The sequence below is a fragment of the Myxocyprinus asiaticus genome, chromosome 4, assembly GCF_019703515.2.
Source record: "Myxocyprinus asiaticus isolate MX2 ecotype Aquarium Trade chromosome 4, UBuf_Myxa_2, whole genome shotgun sequence".
NCBI lineage: Eukaryota > Metazoa > Chordata > Actinopteri > Cypriniformes > Catostomidae > Myxocyprinus > Myxocyprinus asiaticus.
In genome coordinates, this window is record NC_059347.1 from 48826591 (window position 1) to 48852411 (window position 25821).

A 25821-nucleotide genomic window follows, 5' to 3' on the forward strand; every position below is an offset into this window, starting at 1 on the left:
AGCGTCTGCAAGCGTGTGAAAAACAGTCCACTTATATCTTCACAAAGCCCCTGAGTACTCTTTTCTTTTACCTCATTAACAATCAAGAGCACAATGTAAAAAAAATATATAAAGTCTTAGATCAGCATGCAAACCAGTAAAAATAGGTAATTTTATTTATTTATTTTTACAATAAATCTAAGCTAGATCATACAATATTTAATAGGTAAATATTGGTATTGTTTTTTTATTTTCTCACCACATAGCCTGGACCGACACAGGCTTGAAGATGTGCGTGCGCCCTGCGGTGGTCATACTGAAGCCCCTGGAGACATGAGAATAGAGGTTAAGGACATTACACATCATTACAATAGAACTACAACCTCTCTAACTATAGGAAATAAGCAATACTTCTCATTCTTTTTACTACTAGCGTTTCAGTGTACATTTGTTTCAATTAATTAAATCTGGTTCATAAACAGTCTAGATCTGTGCACCAAATGCTCAAGCAACAACAGACTAACAGCCTGTACTTCCTATCCATGCCCAGAGGGGGCAGTACTTACCCATCTCCATCTAAATGAATTTTGGTGTCACTCCACAGAGGCAGCACCATCCCAATAGAACAGTTCTTACTGTGAATGAAAGAGAAAAAAAACACCAACCTTTAGACACTTTTACAAAGGTAAAGATGAAACATTTCATTGCTATATGTTAGACACACCCACATACATTTTATTTTTGAGGTTTAAATACTTTCTCTTATTCCAGTGTAGTATGCACAATGTAAGCCATTCATAGGTTGATTTCCCCTCTCAAATTTCTCAATTTCAAACTTCCCTGAAAAGTGTTAACACTGTGGAGCTATCAAAACTTTCTTTTTGAGAATCCTGACCAGTGGACACAGCAACACTGGCTCAACCAATGCCATGAGTTTGAGGCGGGGCTACCCATTTGTCCAACCAAAGGGAGATGGGGGTAGTGTTCAAGAAACCTGTTTGAAAACAGAAGCTGAAATCGCGTACTCAGAATATGTACTGTACGGTATTGGATGAAGTACACACTTCTCGTCCGGTAAAACAGTACGTTCAAATATTTGAATGGTATGAATAGGTTCCGGACATACTTCATCCAGGAACGTGTCTACTCCATTAGTGTACTATTTTTGGCTTAATGTATAGTGGGGAAGAATGGATATTCAGGCACAGGGTGTCATTATTTTTGTCATTCCAATTTTCCTTATTAAAATCTCTACTTTAAGCTTAAACACTTAAAGGGATAGTTCACCCAAAAATGAAAATTCTCTCATCATTTACTCACCCTCATGCCATCCCAGATGTGTATGACTTGCAGTGTATGGACCTAGAGAGCTGAAGAAAGTAGTAGTACACACCTTGGATGGCATGAGGGTAAGTAAATGGTGAGAGAAATTTCATTTTTAGATTAGATTAACTAACCTTTTAAAAAAGCTTTAAATACAACAAACAAATAAACAAAAAAAAAAAAAAAAAAAAAAATATATATATATATATATATATATATATATATATATATATATATATATATACAGGTGCATCTCAATAAATTAGAATGTCGTGGAAAAGTTCATTTATTTCAGTAATTCAACTCAAATTGTGAAACTCGTGTAATAAATAAATTCAATGCACACAGACTGAAGTAGTTTAAGTCTTTGGTTCTTTTAATTGTGATGATTTTGGCTCACATTTAACAAAAACCCACCAATTCACTATCTCAGAAAATTAGAATATGGTGACATGCCAATCAGCTAATCAACTCAAAACACCTGCAAAGGTTTCCTGAGCCTTCAAAATGGTCTCTCAGTTTGGTTCACTAGGCTACACAATCATGGGGAAGACTGCTGATCTGACAGTTGTCCAGAAGACAATCATTGACACCCTTCACAAGGAGGGTAAGCCACAAACATTCATTGCCAAAGAAGCTGGCTGTTCACAGAGTGCTGTATCCAAGCATGTTAACAGAAAGTTGAGTGGAAGAAAAAAGTGTGGAAGAAAAAGATGCACAACCAACCGAGAGAACCGCAGCCTTATGAGGATTGTCAAGCAAAATCGATTCAAGAATTTGGGTGAACTTCACAAGGAATGGACTGAGGCAGGGGTCAAGGCATTAAGAGCCACCACACACAGACGTGTCAAGGAATTTGGCTACAGTTGTTGTATTCCTCTTGTTAAGCCACTCCTGAACCACAGACAACGTCAGAGGCGTCTTACCTGGGCTAAGGAGAAGAAGAACTGGACTGTTGCCCAGTGGTCCAAAGTCCTCTTTTCAGATGAGAGCAAGTTTTGTATTTCATTTGGAAACCAAGGTCCTAGAGTCTGGAGGAAGGGTGGAGAAGCTCATAGCCCAAGTTGCTTGAAGTCCAGTGTTAAGTTTCCACAGTCTGTGATGATTTGGGGTGCAATGTCATCTGCTGGTGTTGATCCATTGTGTTTTTTGAAAACCAAAGTCACTGCACCCGTTTACCAAGAAATTTTGGAGCACTTCATGCTTCCTTCTGCTGACCAGCTTTTTAAAGATGCTGATTTCATTTTCCAGCAGGATTTGGCACCTGCCCACACTGCCAAAAGCACCAAAAGTTGGTTAAATGACCATGGTGTTGGTGTGCTTGACTGGCCAGCAAACTCGCCAGACCTGAACCCCATAGAGAATCTATGGGGTATTGTCAAGAGGAAAATGAGAAACAAGAGACCAAAAAATGCAGATGAGCTAAAGGCCACTGTCAAAGAAACCTTGGCTTCCATATCACCTCAGCAGTGCCACAAACTGATCACCTCCATGCCACACCGAATTGAGGCAGTAATTAAAGCAAAAGGAGCCCCTACCAAGTATTGAGTACATATACAGTAAATGAACATACTTTCCAGAAGGTCAACAATTCACTAAAAATGTTTTTTTTTATTGGTCTTATGATGTATTCTAATTTTATGAGATAGTGAATTGGTGGGTTTTTGTTAAATGTGAGCCAAAATCATCACAATTAAAAGAACCAAAGACTTAAACTACTTCAGTCTGTGTGCATTGAATTTATTTAATACACGAGTTTCACAATTTGGGTTGAATTACTGAAATAAATGAACTTTTCCAAGACATTCTAATTTATTGAGATGCACCTGTATATATATATATATGGAACACCTGCTATAACTTTCTCACCTTTTTCACCTCTCATGAGTTTGCATCCCTGAATATGCCTCCATCTCCCAGTGTGCAAACAAAATCAACCAGACCAAGTTGTCTCTTTGAGACCCAAATAATCATCTTGCTGCCTAGCTAATCTGTTCTGTGATGAATATCAAATGCTATGTCACCTGTCTTTGTTGCTGAAGTCCATGCCCAGCAGGATGTTCTCCTCTGTGTCTTGTCGGCCATTGGTGTAGACCACCACCATGTACCGCACACGGTCCGACCATGCACTCTCTAACCGCACTGCCTATAGATTACAGGTGAAGTACACAAGTTTCATTAGATGTAGCACAAAGAACTACACAAATATAAATGTATACAAAAACACAACATACTGTATTATAATACATATATTCTCTTAAAGGAATAGTTAACCTAAAACTGAAAAGATCAGTAATTTACTGAAAATCTTAACCTCTGCCACAGCTCTCAAATCTCATTCAAGGTTGTAAATTGTAAAACTTAAAATGCACGGCAAGAACCAGTGGCGTTTGGCATAACTGATATCAAAATCTGGTGCAACGCATCTTACCGCATTTGATTATGCGCATGCATGACTGAGATTTGAGATCTCCAGCGGAGGGGAAGATTATCAGTGAGTAACTCCTTAAGAACTATGACACTATTTTTATGGTGCTTTTTTGGAGCTTGAAAGCCGCTGGAAAGACACTGGGATTAGTTTACATTTTACCATGGAAACCCTCAGAGACCGCTAGTAACGAATTTAAATGCATTTCATGGGTTAATAAACACAGTAAAAGAAAACAGTCTTCTGGCAACAAATAGACAATAAAACCCATTCAGCCTGCCTATGTCATTGCCAAAAGTTTAGTCACTGATTGTGTGTGGGTGTTCTTACCAGTTTGATGCGATCCTCGGAGCGAAGAATGTTGATCATCACCTGTAGATGCTGAGGTAAGTCACCTGTTGAGTAAAACGATCATTACAAACCAAACAAATCCATGACAAGGATATAATTTACACTGACACCACTGTCATGTCAAGCCAATGTATATAATCAATAGAATAAAAACATAACCATACAAGTACACAAGGTGATGTCATACAGCTACACTAAGGAATGTATGATTCACACTTAGACGGTTGAGTATGAAAGTGGGGAGTCAACTGAGGTTTATTAAGAGCAAGCAGGCCAACAAAATGCCTGCTGAGTGATCCAAATCAATCTTTAAGTGTTGAGTGGAAGACAACAGTATGCCTTTGATTAACGTTCTTATGGTGCTGTTGATTTTGAGCCTACAGGGTACAAACTGTGCAAATACATGCAGATGTAATGTGAAGAGAATGTGCTTTCAGATATAAATAATTTTACTGTGTGTACATGACTAGGATAATCCTACATGAGAGCAGAGGTTGCCCAAAAGTTTAATTTAAAATTTTCTGTCATTTACAACATTTTGAATACATTGAAGGTTAATTAGAAATAGTCTTCATCATATTGACAGATAAAAAAATAAAACACCAGGTCTATTGTGTTTACCTACTTAAGAAACATTCCCACAGTTAAAGGAATAGCTCGCCCAAAAATGAAAATTCTCTCATCATTTACTCACCATTATGCCAACCCACATGTGTACGACGTTCTTTCTTCTAACACAAAGATTTTTACTCTGTAGGTCCATACAATGCAAGTCAACAGGGTTCAAAACTCTGAAGCTCCAAAAAGCACATAATGGCAGCATAAAAGTAATCCACAAGACTCCAGTGGTTAAATCCATGTCTTCAGAAGCAATATGATGTGGGTGTGGGTGAGAAACAGATCAATGTTTAAATCCCTTTTTACTATAAATTCTCCTCCCTGCCCAGTAGGTGACGATATACACAAAGAAAACAAATCACCAAAAACAAAAGAAAAACTCTTAGGAGAGAAGATAGCACTTAGGAGGTCTGTTTGAAAGTGGAGATTTATAGTAAAAAAGGACTTAAATATTGATCTGTTTCTCAGCCACACCTATCATATCGCTTCTGAAGACATTGATTTAAACCACTGGAGTTATATGGATTACTTTTATGCTGCCTTTATATGCTTTTTGAGTTTTGGACCCTGTTGACTGGCATTGTATGGACCTACAGACCTGAGATATTCTTCTAAAAATATTTTTTTATGTTCAGCAGAAGAAAGAAAGTCATACACATCTGGGATGGCTTTAGGTTGATTAAATTATGAGAATTTTTTTTTTTTTGGAGTGAACTATCCCTTTAAAGTGCACCTATTATGGTTTTTAAACATGCCTAATTTTGTTTTAAAGGTCTCATACAATAGATTTACATGCATCCAAGGTCAAAGAACACTTTAATTTGCTCATAATTTAAATTGCAGCATTACCTTTTTTTCCCAGTGTCAAAAACGACTCGTTCAATGATCCGTTCTAAAGGATTCATTCTAAACTCCTCCTTTCAGAGAGCCTACTCTGCTCTGATTGGTCAGATGTCCCAGTCTGTTGTGATTGGTTTACCGCTTACAGCGCGTGTCGGAAAGGAAATGCCCACTACCATATCCGAGATTCAGCTCCGTCTGAAAAACGTCTGTTTTACCTTACCAATTTGAGCCCGAGTCCGATAGTGATACATCGGAATATTAACCCGAACCACCATCGCAAGCACGACGAGAACAGGACATTTCTCAGTGGCAAGTTTATATGTAGTTTGACAATAACGCGAGTTAGCTGGTTAGCAGAGGCTAACAGCGTGCACTGGCTGTACATGTAAACAGACCAGAGGCGGATTTTTTGTTACCAAATTACGTAGGTTAGTACAGGAAGTAAGTCTGGAATTACTAACGACTCGTTTCAGGTGTTCAGAATCGGTTCTTTCTTTTGGTTGTCAATAACTCCATATTTCGTGCACTTTGATTTTTGAAACTTTGCAGACTTTTTTATATTCACAAACAGCTATAACACACACTACATGAAAGGTAATATTTGAAAAACCATAATAGGTGCTCTTTAAGGATGCTAATAGGGATTCCAAGTGCCATACAATTCATAGGATTTTGTTCTTTAAATCGGGTGACCAGATTGCAAGACCACAGTGTCTTGTATTTTACACACTGTGAGAGCAAAATAGAAAGAAAAAGCCAAGAACCCACAACACAGCACTTGGTAAGACCAAAAGATCTCTTGTTGCAGAAGTTCTTGAGATATCAATGTCACATAAAAAATACAAAGCACCACAATAGTTTACTGAACAATGACATGGTAACAAAGTTTGTTATAGATACAATGATACAATCAAATTATTGTGACTGAATTAGTAAACAGAATTAAAGTTTCTCTGAACTTGTCAGTCATCCATACTTATTGAAATATTGTAATGTAAATATTGTGTAGACAATGTCAAGACGAAATCTACAAATGAAAATGGAACAACTTTTGGAAAAATTAAAACAATTATGGATAAAAATAGAGCATGATGGAAAATTTAAACAACCCAGTCCATCAAAATGATGGATAATTATTATTTGTGGTGCAACCTCTGAATGAGAGTTATGTTCTACTCGTTACCAAGTAATTCAACTCTTACAAAGTTTGATAAGGACAAGTTACTATTGACCCTTTGTAAGGTAAAATTGTAGGTGTTGATAATTATAACTCTGACAGCTTGTCAATCATTTACTTTGAGACCCACCCCCTTTAATGTAATAGTCAATAAGACACACAAAGCCATGGATGGTCCGTGTACGTTGCGTTCATTCATTTTTAGTTTTGAAATAAAAAAAACAAACAAAAAAAATCAGTTATGCTTCGATTTTTCATTTCAAAAGAAATAGGCAAAAAACGTTTTTTGATGATTCATTTTGTTAAAAAAAATAAATAGCTAATTTCTCATGTTTGTTGCTCATGGGTATAAAATTAATATAGAGCTTGAATAATTGATTTGCACATGTGGGTGGGTCTGAAACACGATTGGTCAGCCTGCAGGCTAACCATCAGGCTTCCATCAGCCTGTCATCTGTCCTACCTCAATCAAACCCATCAGAATAAGAGTTCAACACTACGCAGCTCTACAGATGGATTAATCTCATTTTTAATTCAGAACATTAACATTCTTCCAAACATTAGACAGCTGCATTTTTATTACAACTCTGCTGTCGCTTGTTAAGCAACCAGACAATGGCTAAGATGCCGTAGCTCCGGTTTTAAAAAGCAGGGTATAGATTATTATTAAAATGTTGCGATGCAAATGACCAAATATAACCACAAATTTGCACATTACATGATAAATAAACAGACTTCCATTAAGGAGTTAATAGCCTACTGGTTAATGCTGTTTTTAAAACTTGTGCATTCGCTCAGTTGTTTTCTGCTCACTGAAGCAGCTGAAATTGTCAAATATGATGGCTAATGGATTTGCTCCTTCCACAATACAGCTATGGCCTTTGAGAATGCGTGACCCAAAAAAAAAAAAAAGCGTTGCATCACCTGGCATTAGACGGCAAAGACCAAACATGATCAGTAGGGGGCAGCCATGTTTAATTTTTTGAACACCGATTGCTAATGGTTAGTGAGTCATTTACCATCTAAGGGTACGTTAACATGACAACAGTGTACTAAAAATGGAAAAGTTTTTCCTTTGTGTTTTTGAAAAGTTTCACGTACAGACTACAACTTCGTTCCCCGTTCACACGGATCCATGAAAACAACTAAAAACGCTGTATTATGCATGCTAGGCCAGTAGTTGGCAATGTCACTTTGTAAAGAAACACTACGCACCTGCGCACACAAGCGTTCTTCCACAGAGCGGTGAATACAAACAATGATGATGGCGAAAGCAGAGCAATTTTGTCTGGACGGACGGCTTTATTACTACAATTACTTTGCTGGAGAAGCGTCAATAAACTCAAAATCTTGAGCAGCACAAACACAGTCCTGTAGTCCACCATTGTAGTTTTGAATGTCTCGCACGTTGTTTTGAATTACTTTTTTTTTTTTTATCCTTTTTTTTTTATTCCATCTGTTTTTTTTTTTTTTTTTAAGCTTTATTTAGTAACAAATCACACAATAATAAAATACAAAATAACAATGACAATAATTGCAAGAAAATCAGTAAAAAATAACAATACAAATAAATAAACAACAAAATAATACAAAAATTAAGAACTATATACATAGGGGTATTCAAATCAAATCCATATCTCTAATTGCAAAATAAATACAAAAAAACCTTAAAAAGGATAATATTTCAAGGCTTTACAACAATCTATAGTCTTTTTTGCTTTGGTGTTCCTTACACCCTCCAATGCTTTAAGATACTAACAAAGCTCAAACTTAAATTGTACAAAACTAGGTGTACTTTTTGACCATCAACATTTATGAATGTGATATTTCCCTAAAATAATAAACAAATTAAGAATGTTTTGAAGTACTCGTGCGCATGCCTATAGACTGAACAAGTAGTACACATGCGCATGACATCATTGTTTTCAAAAACTTGCACTTTGAAACCCGTTTTCAAAAGTTTGTGTTTTCAGGCCCTAAAACGCCGTTGTCGTGTAAACGAACAACCAAAACGCTTAAAAAGTTTTCCATTTTTAGTTGAAAATGTTGTCATGTAAACGGCCCCTAAAATAATCGTTGTCAGCAGAAAACTGTAGTGAGAACAAAAATCACAAAAAGCTATAGCAAGCGATATTGAGCCAAATCAGCAATGGCTACACAATTGTTAGCTGTAAGTAAACTTTCTCATAACCGTAATATAGCGGCAGTATATATGTTGCTGCATTCAGTTGGTGGGCTGTCGGATAAATCCACTGTTTGGCTGCTTCATGCGCGAGAGCGGAGTCGTAATAAATATGCAGCTGTCAAACGTTTGGAAGAATGTTAATGTTCTGAATTAAAAATGAGATTAATCCATCTGTAAAGTTTGTATCATGTTGAACTCTTATTCTGATGGGTTTGATTGAGGCAGGACAGATGATAGCGCAGGCTGACCAATCCTGTTTCAGACCCACCCACATGTGCAAATCAAATATTCAAGCTTTACATTAATTTTATATCCATGAGCAACAAACATGAGAAATGAGCTAATTTCTTTCTTTTATATTTTTTTAAACAAAACAAAACAAAAAACAAGCCCTTTTTCCATTTTTGCCTATTGCTTTTGAAATTAAAAACCAAAATTCAAAGCCTAATTAATTTTTTTTGTTTGTTAATTTCGAAATGAAAAACGAATGAATGCAAAGTACCCAGACCTTGGATACACAAATCTGTTTTCATTCCATTCTTCTCCTTTACACATACAAACTAACCTTTTTGACCTTTGACTACAGTGCATTCCTACCCAAACAAACCCCTTCTTAGGTTTGTAGGCTTTGGCAGAATCCATATAGCTATGATGTAACTCTTGCGGGACGTGTGGGAGGCCGAGGAGGTTAAGAACAAAGCCGAAATGTGAAAATCAAATAAACTCAAAGATAAAGAATTAACACCTGTAATTTACATGCAACATAGCAGATCATGTTTTCTACAGATTATTAACTGTTTTGCATTTGAGACGTATATGAAAAGAAGGGATATGTTTGGAGCAAAACAAGTCCCTTGGTCTTTTGATAGTTCTCAATGAGATTCATTTGCTTAACTTTACATGCTTATCTGATAAAGCTGATATCGCCAGGGCAGCGCAGGAACGCAGTGCAGGGCTTTGATCACAGGCATATCAAAGGAATGTTTGAAAGGAAGACTACAGACAGAAAAAAGCAGCTATTAGTTTTGCAATCATTGTTAATTATCATGGTACTTAACTGAATGAGCAAAGTTTGACACACAGCTTTCTCCATTAGTTTTGTTTTTTGGCAGTTATCCATGATTTATTGTAAGGTAAAGATTTTGTCATTGAGTAATTCCCTATGACTCAAACAGCAATAAGATATGTAAAGCCAAGCCAAGGCCTTATTCTAATACAAATCTGATCTCAAACATAATTTATAATGGTCATGTCATCATAAACCAAATTTTCTATGAGTTCATTTTACTATTAAAACTAACTGTAACAGTCACAACTCAAAATGTCCTTCCTAGTCCAAATAGACCATTTATTGAAACTAAGCTGCAAAAGTATCCATGAGGATGCAAATAGAGGTCACTAGTGACATCAAAATCATAAAAAAAAATAAAAAATAAAAAATACAAATAGGACCAAAATAAGATGGAAATCTATGCCGCTAACATCCAAAACAAGGACATTTAAAGATGTCAGTACTGAAAGAAGATATTTTGGAAGTTGATTTACATTCAAAAGAGGACTTGCCTCATGAAGTTAAACTGTAAGAAGGTATTATAAGAAAACAAAACAGAGCCTTTCACCCTCTCAGAGAACATTCCATACCTAGACTTACTACTACACAGAGGAAGAGAAACCCTGCAATGTCTAGTCTCAGTTTCTCAACAGAGATGGCTGACTTCTCTAATTTAATTTCAGATCCTCTAGGCCGATGTTCACTCAAGTAGTCTGCATGCAAAAGATTGAAATTGCATGACTAAAATTTACCCAGTCTCAAGGAGGTAAGGTGAAAATGTTCCTAAAGACCAGAAGAACTAACAACTAGGTATACGACGATATGGTTATCTCACGATTCGGTTCAATATGAGGTTCATGATTTGATATAATCTTGATTCGATATAATGACACTTCACAAAACAAATACTGTAAGCCTTCAAAAATAGTGGGCTCCATTCAGGCTGATTAGGTGCAGAACAAACAATAGAACTGAACAGAACCTGTCCTAAAAAAGAATGTGAAAGAAATTTTATTTTGTAATAATTTGTCATCATTATTCTAATCACATTTTAACATTTTAAAAATATAACAAAAATATCCATTCTATCAATTAATACTATATCATGAAATTAATGATTTGAGCTGTCAATGTTTGAAATAATGTGTACAATTTACAAGTAATAGCACTGAGTTTACATTCATTTGTATACAAGCACTAAAATGGTACTGTCACTTTAAGAGTTCAACATGCCTCTCACAGACTCACACAGGTGTTTCGCTTTATTAACAAGTGAGAAGTCTCTAATTTTTTTTTATAAAATTGTTTTTGGTTCAGGATATATTGAAATTCGATATATCATCCCATCCCTACTAACTACTCACATGGTCCGTCCACACTGAGGCCGTTGTGAAGAAGGCTCACCAGCGCCTTCTTCCTGAGACGGCTGAGGAAGTTTGGAATGAACGACCACATCCTCACACGGTTTTACACCAGCACTGTAGAATGCATCCTGACTGGCTGCATCACCGCCTGGTACAGCAACAGCACCGCCCTCAACCGCAAAGCCCTGCAAAGGGTGGTGTGAACTGCCAGACACATCATCGGAGGTGAGCTTCCCTCCCTCCAAGACATCTATACCAGGCGGTGTGTGAAAAAAGCTCGGAGGATCAGAGACTCAAGCCACCCGAGCCACGGGCTGCTCTCACTGCAGGCAGTATCACAGCACCAGGACCCACACCAGCCGACTTCATGACAGCTTCTTCCCCCAAGCAATCAGACTTTTGAACTCTTGATCGCTCACAATGATACCTATATCAGCACTGCACTTTATTAGCCTCAGACTGGACTCACATTTTATACTTGTCTTAATAACCCACTGGCAACTGACTATCAACCGACAGCTGAATGTTAACAAAACACTTCAAATATATTTCCACTGATTACATGGGGGAGGGGGAGGTACAGTGTATTTTTATTGTATACAGTCTTCTTATTTTGTGTATACTGTATATTGTATATTATAAGGTGTATATTGTATATTGTGTTGTGTAACAAGATGTGTAAACTGTGTTATGTGTAAATCAGATGTTTATTGTAATTGTCATGTCTGCTATGCTGCTTAGAACTGCACCCAAGACTTTCACCCACTGTTGCACTTGTGTATTTGGTTGAGTGACAGTAAAGGGATTTGATTTGATTTGAACAAGAAGAATAAAATGCAGGAAAATCTGTAAATACAGTATTTGTGCTTTTCCGGGCTGTGTAGCACCTGCAACTCTGCACAAAATCTCTGATTGTTTCAGTCTTCTCAACAGTCTGAATGGCACATTTCAGTGCGAATTGTTTTGTGAAGCTGTCACAATGTAATGCAGGTTTTGCAAATAAGCTGTTATTGAAGGATGGAGCAGTGCCAACTACAGTATACTGGACCCAAATGCAAACCTGCAACCCATGTGAAAGCACAGCAAATTTCTGTTACTCATTTCACATCCGAAGAGGCCATTTGCATACAAGTCTTAAAGGCACATTAGCAAAAAATGGTCCGCTTAATTCTAATGGTATGAGAAAGATCAGGAAAACTAACTTATGACCATTTTTGGCACAAAAAACCTTGACTAACATTATAAGTGAACCTCGCGGGGGAAGAATGTTTGATATGACCCATTTAAGTATATAAAGGGACAAATTAAATCTATGTTTATCTCATTTCAAATTCATTCTATCCTGGAGAAACACTCTGACATCTGAATGATTTATCTTAGGTTTCACTATATACATGCAAATGTATTTATGGTGTATCTGACTTTAGGAGGACAGAGTGTAATATATCACCACTGATACCATGTGCTATTTGCATCCATGAAGATTCAAATAGAGGTCACTAGTGACATCAAAATCATAAAATAAAAAAAAAACGCAAATAGGACCAAAATAAGATGGAAATCTATGCCACTAACATCCAAAACAAGGACATTTAAAGATGTCAGTACTGAAAGAAGATATTTTGGAGGTTGATTTACATTCAAAAGAGGATTTGCCTCATGAAGTTAAACAGTAAGAAGGTCTAAAAAGAAAAAGAAAAAACAGAGCCATTCACCCTCTCAGAGAACATTCTATACCTAGACTGACTGCTACACAGAGGAAAAGAAACCCTGCAACGTCTAGTCTCAGTTAGTCATCCGATGTTTCTCAACAGAGACGGCTGACTTCTCTACCTTCTCATTCTTCTAATTTAATTTCAGATCCTCTATGCCGACATTCACAAGTAGTCTGACATGCAGAACTGTTTGCAGAAGTCACTTTCTAGGAGGCATTTTTCTTTTTCCTCTTGTGATTGACGGGTAGAGGAGCGCTCATTCTTACAGTTGACTTGACTTAAAGAAGCTCATGACACCGTTTTAAACTCCATCTGCCCTACAGCAAGACTCAACTTAAAAACAAAGGCACTCGTCAAACCTGTGTTAACTCGCCCACGTGTAACTTGACACATCAAATTGAAACCCTATATCCCATCATGAAATGAGGTGACAGCATAATATTAGACAACTGACAAAACAGACGCTCGATAACATTGGATAATGTGAGATGTTTATAACAGGAAAAACAAAAATCAGTCTAAACCTGCTGTCATATGAAAAGCTGTCTGAAAATGTGGCGAGAGTCCAGAAACCCTGAGGGCTTGTTGCGTCTGCGTGGAGTTTAGTTTCTCTCATAACAGACAAATACCACCCAGAGCAACATACACCCTTCTGTTTTGCAGTAAACATGTCTTTCAAAATTAGCATGTTTAACAAATTCAGTGTGTCACACGTGTTAGAAGGTGCTGGATGAATGGCGGCAAGGACATCTGTTGTTGTGAATTTGTGAGTTTTGGTGTTGTGACTGCAGACAGACATTCCTAGATTGCCTAAACGTACCAGATAAAAGGAAGAAAATCAATTATGGTCTTTAGATGTTAGAAACAGACTAAATATTGTTTTTAGTTTTTTTCTGGGCAGAGGCTTCAAATACAGAACTGTTGTGTTTACAGAAACAAATGTTTGAATCCAGCCTTGTCTTGATCCCAACCCCCCTCTCTCTTTTCCTCTACTTTACTTTCCTGTCTGATCTCAACTGTGCTTTAATTTAAAGGCAAAAGGTCAATGAACAAAATAATAATAATGCTTTTTTTTATGGTTTTCATACTCAACAAATAAGGGCTATGTAGACTATAATAAAATGCATTGTTCTGGTCCTGGATGCTGATTGGTCAAAACTGCATTCCAGCCATGTTAAAATACACAATACAGTAACAGTCTGTTTACCTAGTCAGGGCAATATGTTCTAGTGGAAGAATGGAGATTAATTAATTAACTTAGTAAAATAATGTTTTACTGAAAATTTGTGTCTTTCATACTTTCAATATGTAAGTAACCATTTTATGAAAGCAAATGGTTTAATGTGTCATACTGAACAACGCCCTTTAGCCGTGACTATATTCAAAATATAGCACAGCCTCTTGTACCATATTGCTTCCTTATTAACTCATTGCCTATAGTGTCAGGAACTGAGGGATTTACTATCACCCCTCTGTGTGCCATCCGCATAAGCTAAACAGAAGTGCTGTTCTCACAGTACCAATATGCTGAGCTAAACTGCTAATCTGGCTAATCCACACACACACTTGTCTGGGACACGCTTAGCCAGCACTGGGGTCTATCCATCAGCCCCACAGCATCTGTTGCAGAATTTCGGCATTTCTCTCATAAGACAGAAACACTATGGAGAAACAAAGTCAACCTGACATTTAAGGAATAGTTTACCCCAACTTAAACATTTTCATTATTAACTTACTCTTATGCTGTTCTAAACTCACATGATTTTCCTTCTTCTTCTGAACACAACCGAAGAAATTTTAAAGAATGTATGAGTTGTTTTTTTTATGCAATGCAAGTCAATGGGCATCAAAACTTTCAAGCTTCAAAAAGCACATAAAGGTAGCATAAAAGTAATCCACGCGATTGGGGTGGTATACTCCACCTGAAATGATACGATCGGGTTTGAGTGAGAAACACACCAAAATTCAAGTCCTTATTTACAATAAATGTTGGCATCCGGTCTGACTGGAAAACAGTAAAGACGTCAAGAGGGCGATTCTTCAATGCTGCACGCGGTTGCCAGGTACTCAATCCCAGTATCATTACACATCAATAAGTGTTGCATTTTCTTTTTCTAGTGTTTACCATCCACCTTTTGACAACCATGGTAAACTTCAAAAGTGTATTAAAAAGCTGGCCCACAAGCTATCATTTAACTCGTGTCTGCATTTTCAAAATAGCCCAATTAGGCATAAAAAAAAATAAAAAAAAACACAAACTTGGCAACACTGTGTCAGGTTTGCGTACAGTGCTTTGCACATGCATCAAGCGGGTGAAGGTGTGTGAAAGTGCTTTTTGAACACACCAAGGACAGTGGGGATTAGGAATGTCATAAACATGTATACATCGATTATTGATTGACATTTTTGTGCTTTCATATTCATAGTCAGTTGGCCTTCCGTTTATTGTAGTCTGGCATAACAACTTTAAGAGACCACAAGGGGTTGATGTAACATTTACTGTACTTAATACTGAAGGATGCATTAATGCAGTGCCGGTGCAGGTGGCAGTCCAAAGTTATGAATCTAGTCACCATACACACAAAAGTTACAAAGGTTTTTGTTCTTCTTGAAAAATGAACAAAGTGACTTTGATGAGATTGCAAAGTTAGGGTGTGTTCACACTTGTAGTTCGGTTCTCTTGGTCCGGACCAAAAAATAAAATGATATATTTAGTCCTGGTTCGCTTAGCGTTCACACTGGCATTTTTAACACTGATCCTAAAGATACAAAACAAAAGGCAAAAGGATAAGGTCACAACCTGACTGGACAGCTTTTATGACGTATATTTTGCGGCGGAACACACTGAACATCCAAAACAATGCTGGCTGCTGGGCTAAATGTGCTCGTTGGACCCACTTTCCCTTAACCCATCACTGAACATTTTGAACATGAGCATTTTTGTGCGTTTTTTCCAGTATACTGGAAATATGCTCGTCAGACCAAATGTTAATAAGGAACTTTACCTCCTCATTGCTCCATGTTTGCCCTCTGCTCATTTTGTTTTGCATACACCGCTCTCATATACACAATATATTATCCAGAGATGTAAATAATCTATGTCCTTTGATAATGATTTGTGTCAAATATTTAGTGGAAAACTATGTAACTATGCCAGACATGTCCGGTGTGCGACCCCCCTTTAAGATACCCAGTATGGACAAAGAAATATGTACAAAGAGACAAAAACTATTGTGCAAGGAGTAGCCTTGCCAATATAGATCGATAATCATCTGGAAAATGTTCTGATTATCGATGTATGAAAAAGGCACCGATCCCAAGCTTAGTGCAATGTCAAGATTTTTGAGAATAATTACTTAAATTCAAATTTCGGTCTGTTCTCACCAAAAGCTATTGTGTAGCTTCAGAAGACGTGGAATATACAAATTGATTACCTTTACGCTACCTTTATATGCTTTTTGGAGCTTGAATGTTTTGATCCCCACTGACTTGCATTGTATCGAAAAAATGTAAAACATCTCATACATTTTTCAAAATATCTTTGTGTTCAACAGAAGGAAGAAAGTCATACCAGTTTGGAACAGCATGAGTGTGAGTAATTGATGAGAGAATTTTCATTTTCGGGTGAACTACTCTATTTTACTTTAAGGCATGACAAACGCCATAATGTCATTTGCTGAGATTTAATGTAATCTGTGATGAGATTCTATAGAATGCTTTCCATCCTTTAAAAGAGCAAGCATGGACTCACCTGCATGTTTGTGGTGTAGATGACCTCTCTGACCCTGTGGACAACTGCCCTGCTGCAAAAAGAGAGCTGCCCCTTTCACCATGAAGAAACTCTCACTTAAACTGCAAAAGAAAGAAAAAAAAGAAGGTAAAGTGGACAAAATTAAACAACAAATGCAACTATCAAAACATGGTAACATAATTCAGTCAATGCACTTCACCAAAAGAAATTAGAGTAAAGTTCTGTCACTTTGCTGGATTCATTTTCAATGGATTTGCTTAGAGAAAGAGCAATGTGGGGCTTTACCTCCTCCAATCATAGTTTGTTTCTACGTATGTCCAAACACTGTGTTCTGTTAACTGATTTAACCTGTTCCAAACCCTCTTGAAAGGAATCCCACATATCAGCCCATTTCAGCATTAAAAAAAAGTCAGTGTACCACAATTTAAAACATTTTTTTACAGCCACTCTCTGTAGAAGAACAAAGCATCTAATGAATGGCCTATGATTGCAGACAACTTTAATCCAATGGGGTTGAAATTTGCATGTTATACAACACATCTCACCAGCATTCACCCATATGCTCACGACAGCTGCTGTAGGTTTGTGATCGAAATTTGGGCAGCAATTAACCTGACATGGTATTTAACACGTTTAGAGAAATGTGAACCACCTGAGGCTCACTATTATTCTAATGCACTGTGGCACAATTAAGTCTTAATGGAAACTCAGTGCTGGGAAAGACAGCTAGCTGGTCAGGTGAGAAATGTGCTCAGTATTGTGAAGAAATTGAGCTGTCATGAAAACACTCTTGACTATCATCATACTGTTGGAGTTTGGCAGTTTAATCAATCTTAAGTATTCTTGCGTGTGCATGTAATTATGGCCCCTACCTGCCCTTGGTTTTTGTATGTATGTATACTTAAAAACAATGAGAAAGTGAAAAACTGCCAGTTATTTGTACCGTATTAGTACCTTTGTACTGGCCACTATTAACTCCCCATAACCTGCAGACTAAATATATATAAGGCACAAGCTGCAATGAGACTAGCAGATGTAGAGCTGACAGTTTTTCATAAGTTTATCCAGCCTGATAAAAAGTTATAATGTTTGCCTTTTTAATCTATTGGCCCTGTGGTTCATTTGAAAAGCAAAAATCTTTTTCTAATACACATGCAACAAAACAATTTTAAATCAATCGATTTACCTGAAAAGGTAAACAACAGAACTGTAAATTGTTCCTGGTGCTAGCAACAAAAAAGATCATGGGTTCGATTCCCCTAGAGCACACATGCTGATAAAAAAGTATATTGTGAATGAACTCTAAAGCCTAATTTTTACAATGGAAAAAAGCAAACTTTTCTCCTAAACAAACTAAGTCACCATAGTTTATACTATGTGCTGCATCATTTTAAAAAGGCTATAACTTTACACAGAAAAGGTTAGCAAGCGATTTTATCGCACTAAAATCATGTTAACACACATATTGTTTATGTCTTGTGGATATATTTTTAAACAATGAGTATTTTAATGTTCAAAAATTGGCTCCCATTCACTTCCATTGTAAGTGCCTCACTGTAACCTCGATTTTTTTTTCTCGATTAACACTTTTTATTGATTCAAACAAATGAAAGAAAAGCAAACAAATATACATCGAATCAACTTTTAACCCCCATTATTCCCTTTCCCCCTCCCAATCCCCAACCCCATCCTGACCCCCAACAAATATCCCTGTGGTCCAACTTGAGAATACACAAAAAAAAAAAAAAATTTTTTTTTAAAAAAAATAATTAAATAAAAATAATAAAATAAAAATAATAATAATTTTATATTTTATATATATATATATATATATATATATATATATATATATATATATATATATATATATATATATATATATAATAAAATAAAAAAAAACACACATTTAAAACTACACATCTCTCTCCACTTCCCCTCCCCGAGAGCCTTCCAAAAATGGCAAAGAGCTGCCCCATTTTTTAATTAAATAAATCCAAATTTCCCTGCCTTCTATATAACATTTCTTCAAATGCCGCCACCCTGCCCATCTCTATGCACCACTCCTGAAACGAGGGCACTCCAGCTGACTTCCATCCCCTAAGGATGACCTGCCTGCCGATCATAACACTAGCTAGGACCCAATTTTTTTAAATGTATTTATCCCCTATATTAATGACCACCCTATCACCTAAAATACAGAGTCTGTGGCAAAATGATTTTTGCTTTTTTTAAAGAAAAGGAGGGGCAAGTCTAAATTAAATTTTGTGGTAATCAACATTATGCCACAAATGCTGTAGATTGAGCTTAACTTGCACTGAACCCACTGAATATCTGCCAAATGCAGAATTATATGCAGTATACTGTATATAAACATATGTATATATCCTCGTGTGTGTGTGTGTGTGTCTATATATATACAGGTGCATCTCAATAAATTAGAATGTCGTGGAAAAGTTCATTTATTTCAGTAATTCAACTCAAATTGTGAAACTTGTGTATTACATAAATTCAATGCACACAGACTGAAGTAGTTTAAGTCTTTGGTTCTTTTAATTGTGATGATTTTGGCTCACATTTAACAAAAACCCACCAATTCACTCTCAAAAAATTAGAATATGGTGACATGCCAATCAGCTAATCAACTCAAAACACCTGCAAAGGTTTCCTGAGCCTTCAAAATGGTCTCTCAGTTTGGTTCACTAGGCTACACAATCATGGGGAAGACTGCTGATCTGACAGTTGTCCAGAAGACAATCATTGACACCCTTCACAAGGAGGGTAAGCCACAAACATTCATTGCCAAAGAAGCTGGCTGTTCACAGAGTGCTGTATCCAAGCATGTTAACAGAAAGTTGAGTGGAAGGAAAAAGTGTTGAAGAAAAAGATGCACAACCAACCGAGAGAACTGCAGCCTTATGACTGTCAAGCAAAATCGATTCAAGAATTTGGGTGAACTTCACAAGGAATGGACTGAGGCTGGGGTCAAGGCATCAAGAGCCACCACACACAGACATGTCAAGGAATTTGGCTACAGTTGTCGTATTCCTCTTGTTAAGCCGCTCCTGAACCACAGACAACGTCAGAGGCATCTTACCTGGGCTAAGGAGAAGAAGAACTGGACTGTTGCCCAGTGTTCAAAAGTCCTCTTTTCAGATGAGAGCAAGTTTTGTATTTCATTTGGAAACCAAGGTCCTAGAGTCTGGAGGAAGGGTGGAGAAGCTCATAGCCCAAGTTGCTTGAAGTCCAGTGTTAAGTTTCCACAGTCTGTGATGATTTGGGGTGCAATGTCATCTGCTGGTGTTGGTCCATTGTGTTTTTTGAAAACCAAAGTCACTGCACCCGTTTACCAAGAACTTTTGGAGCACTTCATGCTTCCTTCTGCTGACCAGCTTTTTAAAGATGCTGATTTCATTTTCCAGCAGGTTTGGCACCTGCCCACACTGCCAAAAGCACCAAAAGTTGGTTAAATGACCATGGTGTTGGTGTGCTTGACTGGCCAGCAAACTCACCAGACCTGAACCCCATAGAGAATCTATGGGGTATTGTCAAGAGGAAAATGAGAAACAAGAGACCAAAAAATGCAGATGAGCTGAAGGCCACTGTCAAAGAAACCTGGGCTTCCATACCACCTCAGCAGTGCCACAAACTGATCACCTCCATGCGACGCCGAATTGAGGCAGTAATTAAAGCAAAAGGAGCCCCTACCAAGTATTGAGTACATATACAGTAAATGAACATACTTTCCAGAAGGCCAACAATTCACTAAAAATGTTTTTTTTATTGGTCGTATGATGTATTCTAATTTTTTGAGATAGTGAATTGGTGGGTTTTTGTTAAATGTGAGCCAAAATCATCACAATTAAAAGAACCAAAGACTTAAACTACTTCAGTCTGTGTGCATTGAATTTATGTAATACACAAGTTTCACAATTTGAGTTGAATTACTGAAATAAATGAACTTTTCCACGACATTCTAATTTATTGAGATGCACCTGTATATATATATAGAGAGAGAGAGAGAGAGAGAGAGAGAGACACACACACACGTTTTTTCAGAAAGATCGGGGTGGATTTTAAGGAGTGGCTACTCAAAACCATCAGGGGTTAGGCAGCCAAAATATTTCGAGGGTCACATTTCTCTCTCACCCTCTACCATCACATGATAAGCAACTGGCAACAAAACTTGCTTTGTGGCCCTGACCACCCCTCTCTTTCTTTCTCTCCTACGTTGTCCTCTTTTTCTCTTATTCCCCTCTTCAACTTTCTCACCCTCCCTCCAAAAACCTTGAGGGTGTTAGCGGATCACAGAGCCTTTTGTTTCCATCCTCCTCTCCTTTGTTTCTCCTCTCCCTGCTATTTTTTCTCACTGAGCAATTTATATGAAAGTTGGTAGCAGCTCAGCACCGATGGGCTGATGGATTGAGTCACAAAAGTGAGACACACAGCTGAAAATGACAAAGCACAAGCCCTGAGCAGAACATACTCATCCCAATTCATCTCCAAGGGTGTAATTATGATGTGAGCATGAGATTTGAGAAACCGCTATCAGATGTTTTTGTCCAAGTTTCACTTGTGTACTTTAGAGTTGGCTGCAGGTGGTTATGTGGTACCTGGTGTGTGTTGAATGGCCTTTCAGTAGAACATCTGAAATCAAAACTTAGGCCAAGTAAGGAATATTTTCAGAGATAAAATACTATCCTAGCTCAATATGCAAATACAAATACTGTACAAGTAGGGCCTAAGCCATTCGTAGGATGATTTCCCCAAAAATGAACACTGTAAACACTGTGGTGCCAAAAATTTCCCTTTTTATTTGAGAGACCTGATCATCTTAACACAGCGCAGGGGCGTATCAGTCATTTTAAAAGTTGGGGGGACAGCTGTCAGTAAGTGGCTCACACAGAGCCACTTACAGTGCAGTATTAATATATTACAGTATATATTAATATACAAGAATGATATAAGTATTATATTAATATATACACATTATTTACTTTTAATATTTGTAGTATTTTAAAGATTCAAGTATTGCAAAATAATTGCAAAATTTTGCAAAATTAGCTGCAAAAATAAAGGGCATCTTCTGGAGCACTTGCTTCTGTTTCACACATGACAATAAAAGACTGAGCACAAGCTGGTCCTGAATAAATAATTTAATCAATTACAATAATGACAATTGTACATGTACACAATTTTATTTTTACTTTTTGCTTGTGCTTTGTGGGATTTAAATGTATCCAAGTGGCTTGAGTGTTTTGACTACGTTCACCAAAATTAATTCAGATCCATTTAATGATTCAGTGAACATTCCTGGTGATGCCAGAAGGTGGTGACAAATGAGTGTCTTGTGTGAAATTAGTTAGTCACTGAATCAACGATCAAAAGAAAATTTTAATCCTTTCAAATTTGTATGTCTACAGACCTACAAAGAGACTTAAGTAGAGGTTTTAAGCATTATAAGAACAAAGCAAATATATAATTTCCCTACAGTTTGTGAGCTGCTGAGCATGACTTCTATCAAAAGACAACAATAATAGTCTTATAATAATTATGAGTTTCAATAACGTCCATATTTCATGTGTAAAAAAGCATGTCTACATAGAAATTTTACTGAAGTCAATAGGTAAGTGTTCTAAGAACACAGCAGATCTATCATTTTTCCTACAGTTTGTCAACTGTACACCAACATAGAGGTAAAAAACAGGAGATGATACGTTTACGTACTCCACTTACGATGTGTGCTTAAAAGGATTGTCATTTGTTGTTTTTTTTGCTAACGATATTATCCTATTACATACAGTACAATGGGGTCCACAAGTCTATGAGACTTTTAGTGAAAATTATTTAATTTTGCATTTGTCCAATTACATTTTTTAAATTGCAAAGTAGATGATCAGCTGAACAATTGGAGTAAACAAGTTTAATTAAAAATTAACATTGATCTCAGAATTTGAGTATTTGTTATGTCCCTCTTTTGGTTTAATGACAGCATGCACTTGACCTGGAATGGATGTGCATCTTGTGCTTCAGTGGAAGCAAGAAAATCTGAAAATCGTTGGGAGGAGACAGCGGCAGACAAGAGAGAGAGTGTCGCGCTTCCCGCCAGGTTGGTGAATCAGGGGCCGCAGGTGTAGGGGTAAGGTCTGGGCCGGTGTGATGGCGCTGCAGTGAACCAGGACACATCCAGGATCAATGCCCGGTGATGGATGTGGAGGCATGGATCCGGGTCCGCGATGTGTCACAAGCCACCCCCGATTGAGCAGGGACGAACCATATACCAGTGCGTATCCAAGGAGGTAAATACCAAGCCTTGGTGGATTTGGGTTGTAATCAAACTTCGATTCACCAAAGCTTGGTTCAAGGTGAGGCTTTGGGTACAGCATGCTGGGTGAAGTGTGTGCATAAGGGATATACACGAATACCCTTTAGCGCCTGTTACTGTAGCAAATAACCTTCGTTCAAGGGAATGAGGAAGCGGTAGACGGCGTACTCCTTGACAATGAATAAGTCTTTATTTACAAAATGCTTGTTGCTTTTCAGCACACACACACACACACACACACACACACACACACACACACACACACACACAGGCATTTGAAGCACGACTCTCTCATCTGGCACCGTCTCCTCCCCTTTTAACCACAACAGCTCACTGAAAATACAAACAGCTGTTAGCACAGGTGTAAATCCTTAACCACTCAGCTTTCCCGGCCTCACTCTCCACACATCGGCGCTCGACCACACACCCGCCACCACACTGCCTTCATGTGCTTTTTGGAGCGTCAAAATTTTGGCACCCATTCACTTGCATTATGAGGACCTACAGAGCTTAGATATTCTTCTAAAAATCATAATTTGTGTTCAGCAGAAAAAAGTCATACACATCTGGGATGGCATGAGGGGGAGTAAATGAGAGAATTTTCATTTTTGGGTGAACTATCCCTTTAACATGGTCAATGTCACAAATTTGCAAATTGGCATATGATTAGTGACCTACAATTAGTGCAGAATATTAAGTGACTGTTTAATTCCAGGTTTAAATTAGATCTTTAACTAGATGTTCTGACATTTGGACCCCAGCTCAGAACAATACTCATCTAAGAAGCACTAGTTTTCATACTAAAGACAAGTATATGGCATGCTTTAGCGTCTCTGCCTAATTATTCCCTATACTAAATGGCCAGCTCCCATTACAGGGTCGCACATAGACTAAGTTGATGTCTACAACATCACTCAAGATATTGTACTACTTGATACTATATACACGCCATGCACCACAGTCAATCAAAAGAAGTTAACTGCACTGTAAGCACATTGCAAGTACAGTAAATTGATTTTACTTAAGGCTTGTACCAATTCATCCCGATTCATTCATTGATTCACTCACATGTGGTAGATCTGTCTCTGTGTGACAAATGCATTCTCCACAAAGTACGGCAGCATCTTCATCACAACATCCTGACAGGAGTCCACAACCAGATGCATCCTGCTGGCTGCAGGGAGCTCTCCCTCGCCCCAGTCTGCAGCAGCATGCTTCGGTCAGTTATGAAAGAGGGAACACAGCACACAGAGGAGAGGAGTAGTGAGTCTCCAGCCTGTAACTCGGTCTGATGTTGTCTCAGAGTGTGCAAGCAAGTTCCTGCTGTGCTTTACTGCGGCTTGAGTCGCCACAAGTAATGACGCACACTCTCTCTTGCTCAGTGTCAATAAACAGAGGAGGAAAAACCTGTTCCCTTCTCTTTGCAGTTATCCAGGAAGGGATGAAGCACACTGTGTGTGTATGAAGCGATCTGTCCTCTAAAATTAAAGCACACCAAACAGCTCTGACAGTGCAAGAAATGCAGCAAGCCACCAGTTTTATTATCATAAAATAAATAAAATAAAAAACAATTCCAAACTATATTAACCCTGCAGGCCACAGATATTCTAGTGTCCCTTTTGCAGAATGAAACAGCTTTATTTCAGCAAAGCTGACAGAGATAGAGGCGGAGAGACTGAGAAAAAAAAAAGTTAAAAAAACAAGGGGAAACAAGATCCAGAAAGACAGATGACAGAAAGAAGCGTGTTAACAGCTGGAACAAACACATTGATCTTCTTAGCAGGAGCTTCTCAACGCTTGCCACGCCCTAAAATTATCTATGCCAAAATCCTCAGTGCCAGCCTCACATGGGCTAAGCATGGACAGCAGTGGCTCTGTGCCTGCTGCTCCTGGACGTACCGATGGAGGCTCCTCAAAATCTCATTAGGAACTCTCTCCCTGTATGACTGTCCTAATTAGACTGCAGTAAGTGCACACTGTCTCGCTGGTCAGGCTGACCGTCTGTACTCCAGTATCTGCCTGTCAACACTGCAGCTTGACTTAAGTACAGAGTGCTTTGGCTCTACTCCAATGTAGTGAGCTGCCTTGCTGTCTACTGCCTACACAGACAGCTGCGTTCTAAGGCAACATTCACATTAATCTGATTTCATTTGAAAACACATTGATTTTGCTTTGACCTCACATCTACACTTGAACACTGTTTTTCTCCACCAAAAACAACATTTCGAAAGCACTCTCCACAACCGTATATTTTGGAAAAGGATGACATTAGGAAACTGAAAATAACTTAAACAGATTAGTGTGGTTTTAAGTTGAAAACATTTTCAGTTTCGTAACGTCATTGTTTTACAAAAGGCCCGGACCTAGAAAAAGTTTTTAGTGGAGGAAAATTCCGCTCCAGTGCATTTCCAACCTCAGAAAAGTAGAAGAGATTTGGAACGTTCTACAAATCGCACTTCTCAAAGCGAGAGACATGACAAATGAGTTCAACAGAATTTAGTGTTAGCATGTTGCTATGCAATCAACCAGAAACGAATGATGAGGCAGTACTTAGATTAAGAGGGGTGACTCTTTCTATCTTAAAGCCACTAAAACAGGACAAAGTGTAATCTGAGATAGCAAGGAACAGAAATAGCTAGGGTAAATCTCAAAAGAAAGGGGGAGATATTTAAGGAAGGAAGGATGAAAAGAAAGAGACGAAGAGGGCTAAAATA

At 37.7% G+C, this 25821-nt stretch overlaps 1 protein-coding gene across 3 annotated transcripts in view; it reads right to left on the reverse strand.

The window, feature by feature from the left end:
* LOC127439629 (protein phosphatase Slingshot homolog 1-like) overlaps positions 1-25821 on the reverse strand; it is a 66805-nt gene that overhangs the window by 12418 nt on the left and 28566 nt on the right. Inside the window, exons 1-6 of one of the 3 annotated variants that reach the window (XM_051695848.1) lie at positions 24176-25008; positions 16786-16886; positions 4061-4125; positions 3327-3448; positions 546-614; positions 239-304 (exon numbers count right to left, since the gene is read on the reverse strand). In XM_051695848.1, coding sequence (XP_051551808.1) covers positions 239-304; positions 546-614; positions 3327-3448; positions 4061-4125; positions 16786-16886; positions 24176-24273 — 521 coding nt within the window. In that variant the 5' untranslated portion in view covers positions 24274-25008. Of the gene's footprint in view, positions 1-238; positions 305-545; positions 615-3326; positions 3449-4060; positions 4126-9799; positions 9987-16785; positions 16887-24175; positions 25009-25821 lie in introns of those variants that run through there. The other 2 variants (XM_051695847.1, XM_051695849.1) reach the window with 2 other exon arrangements.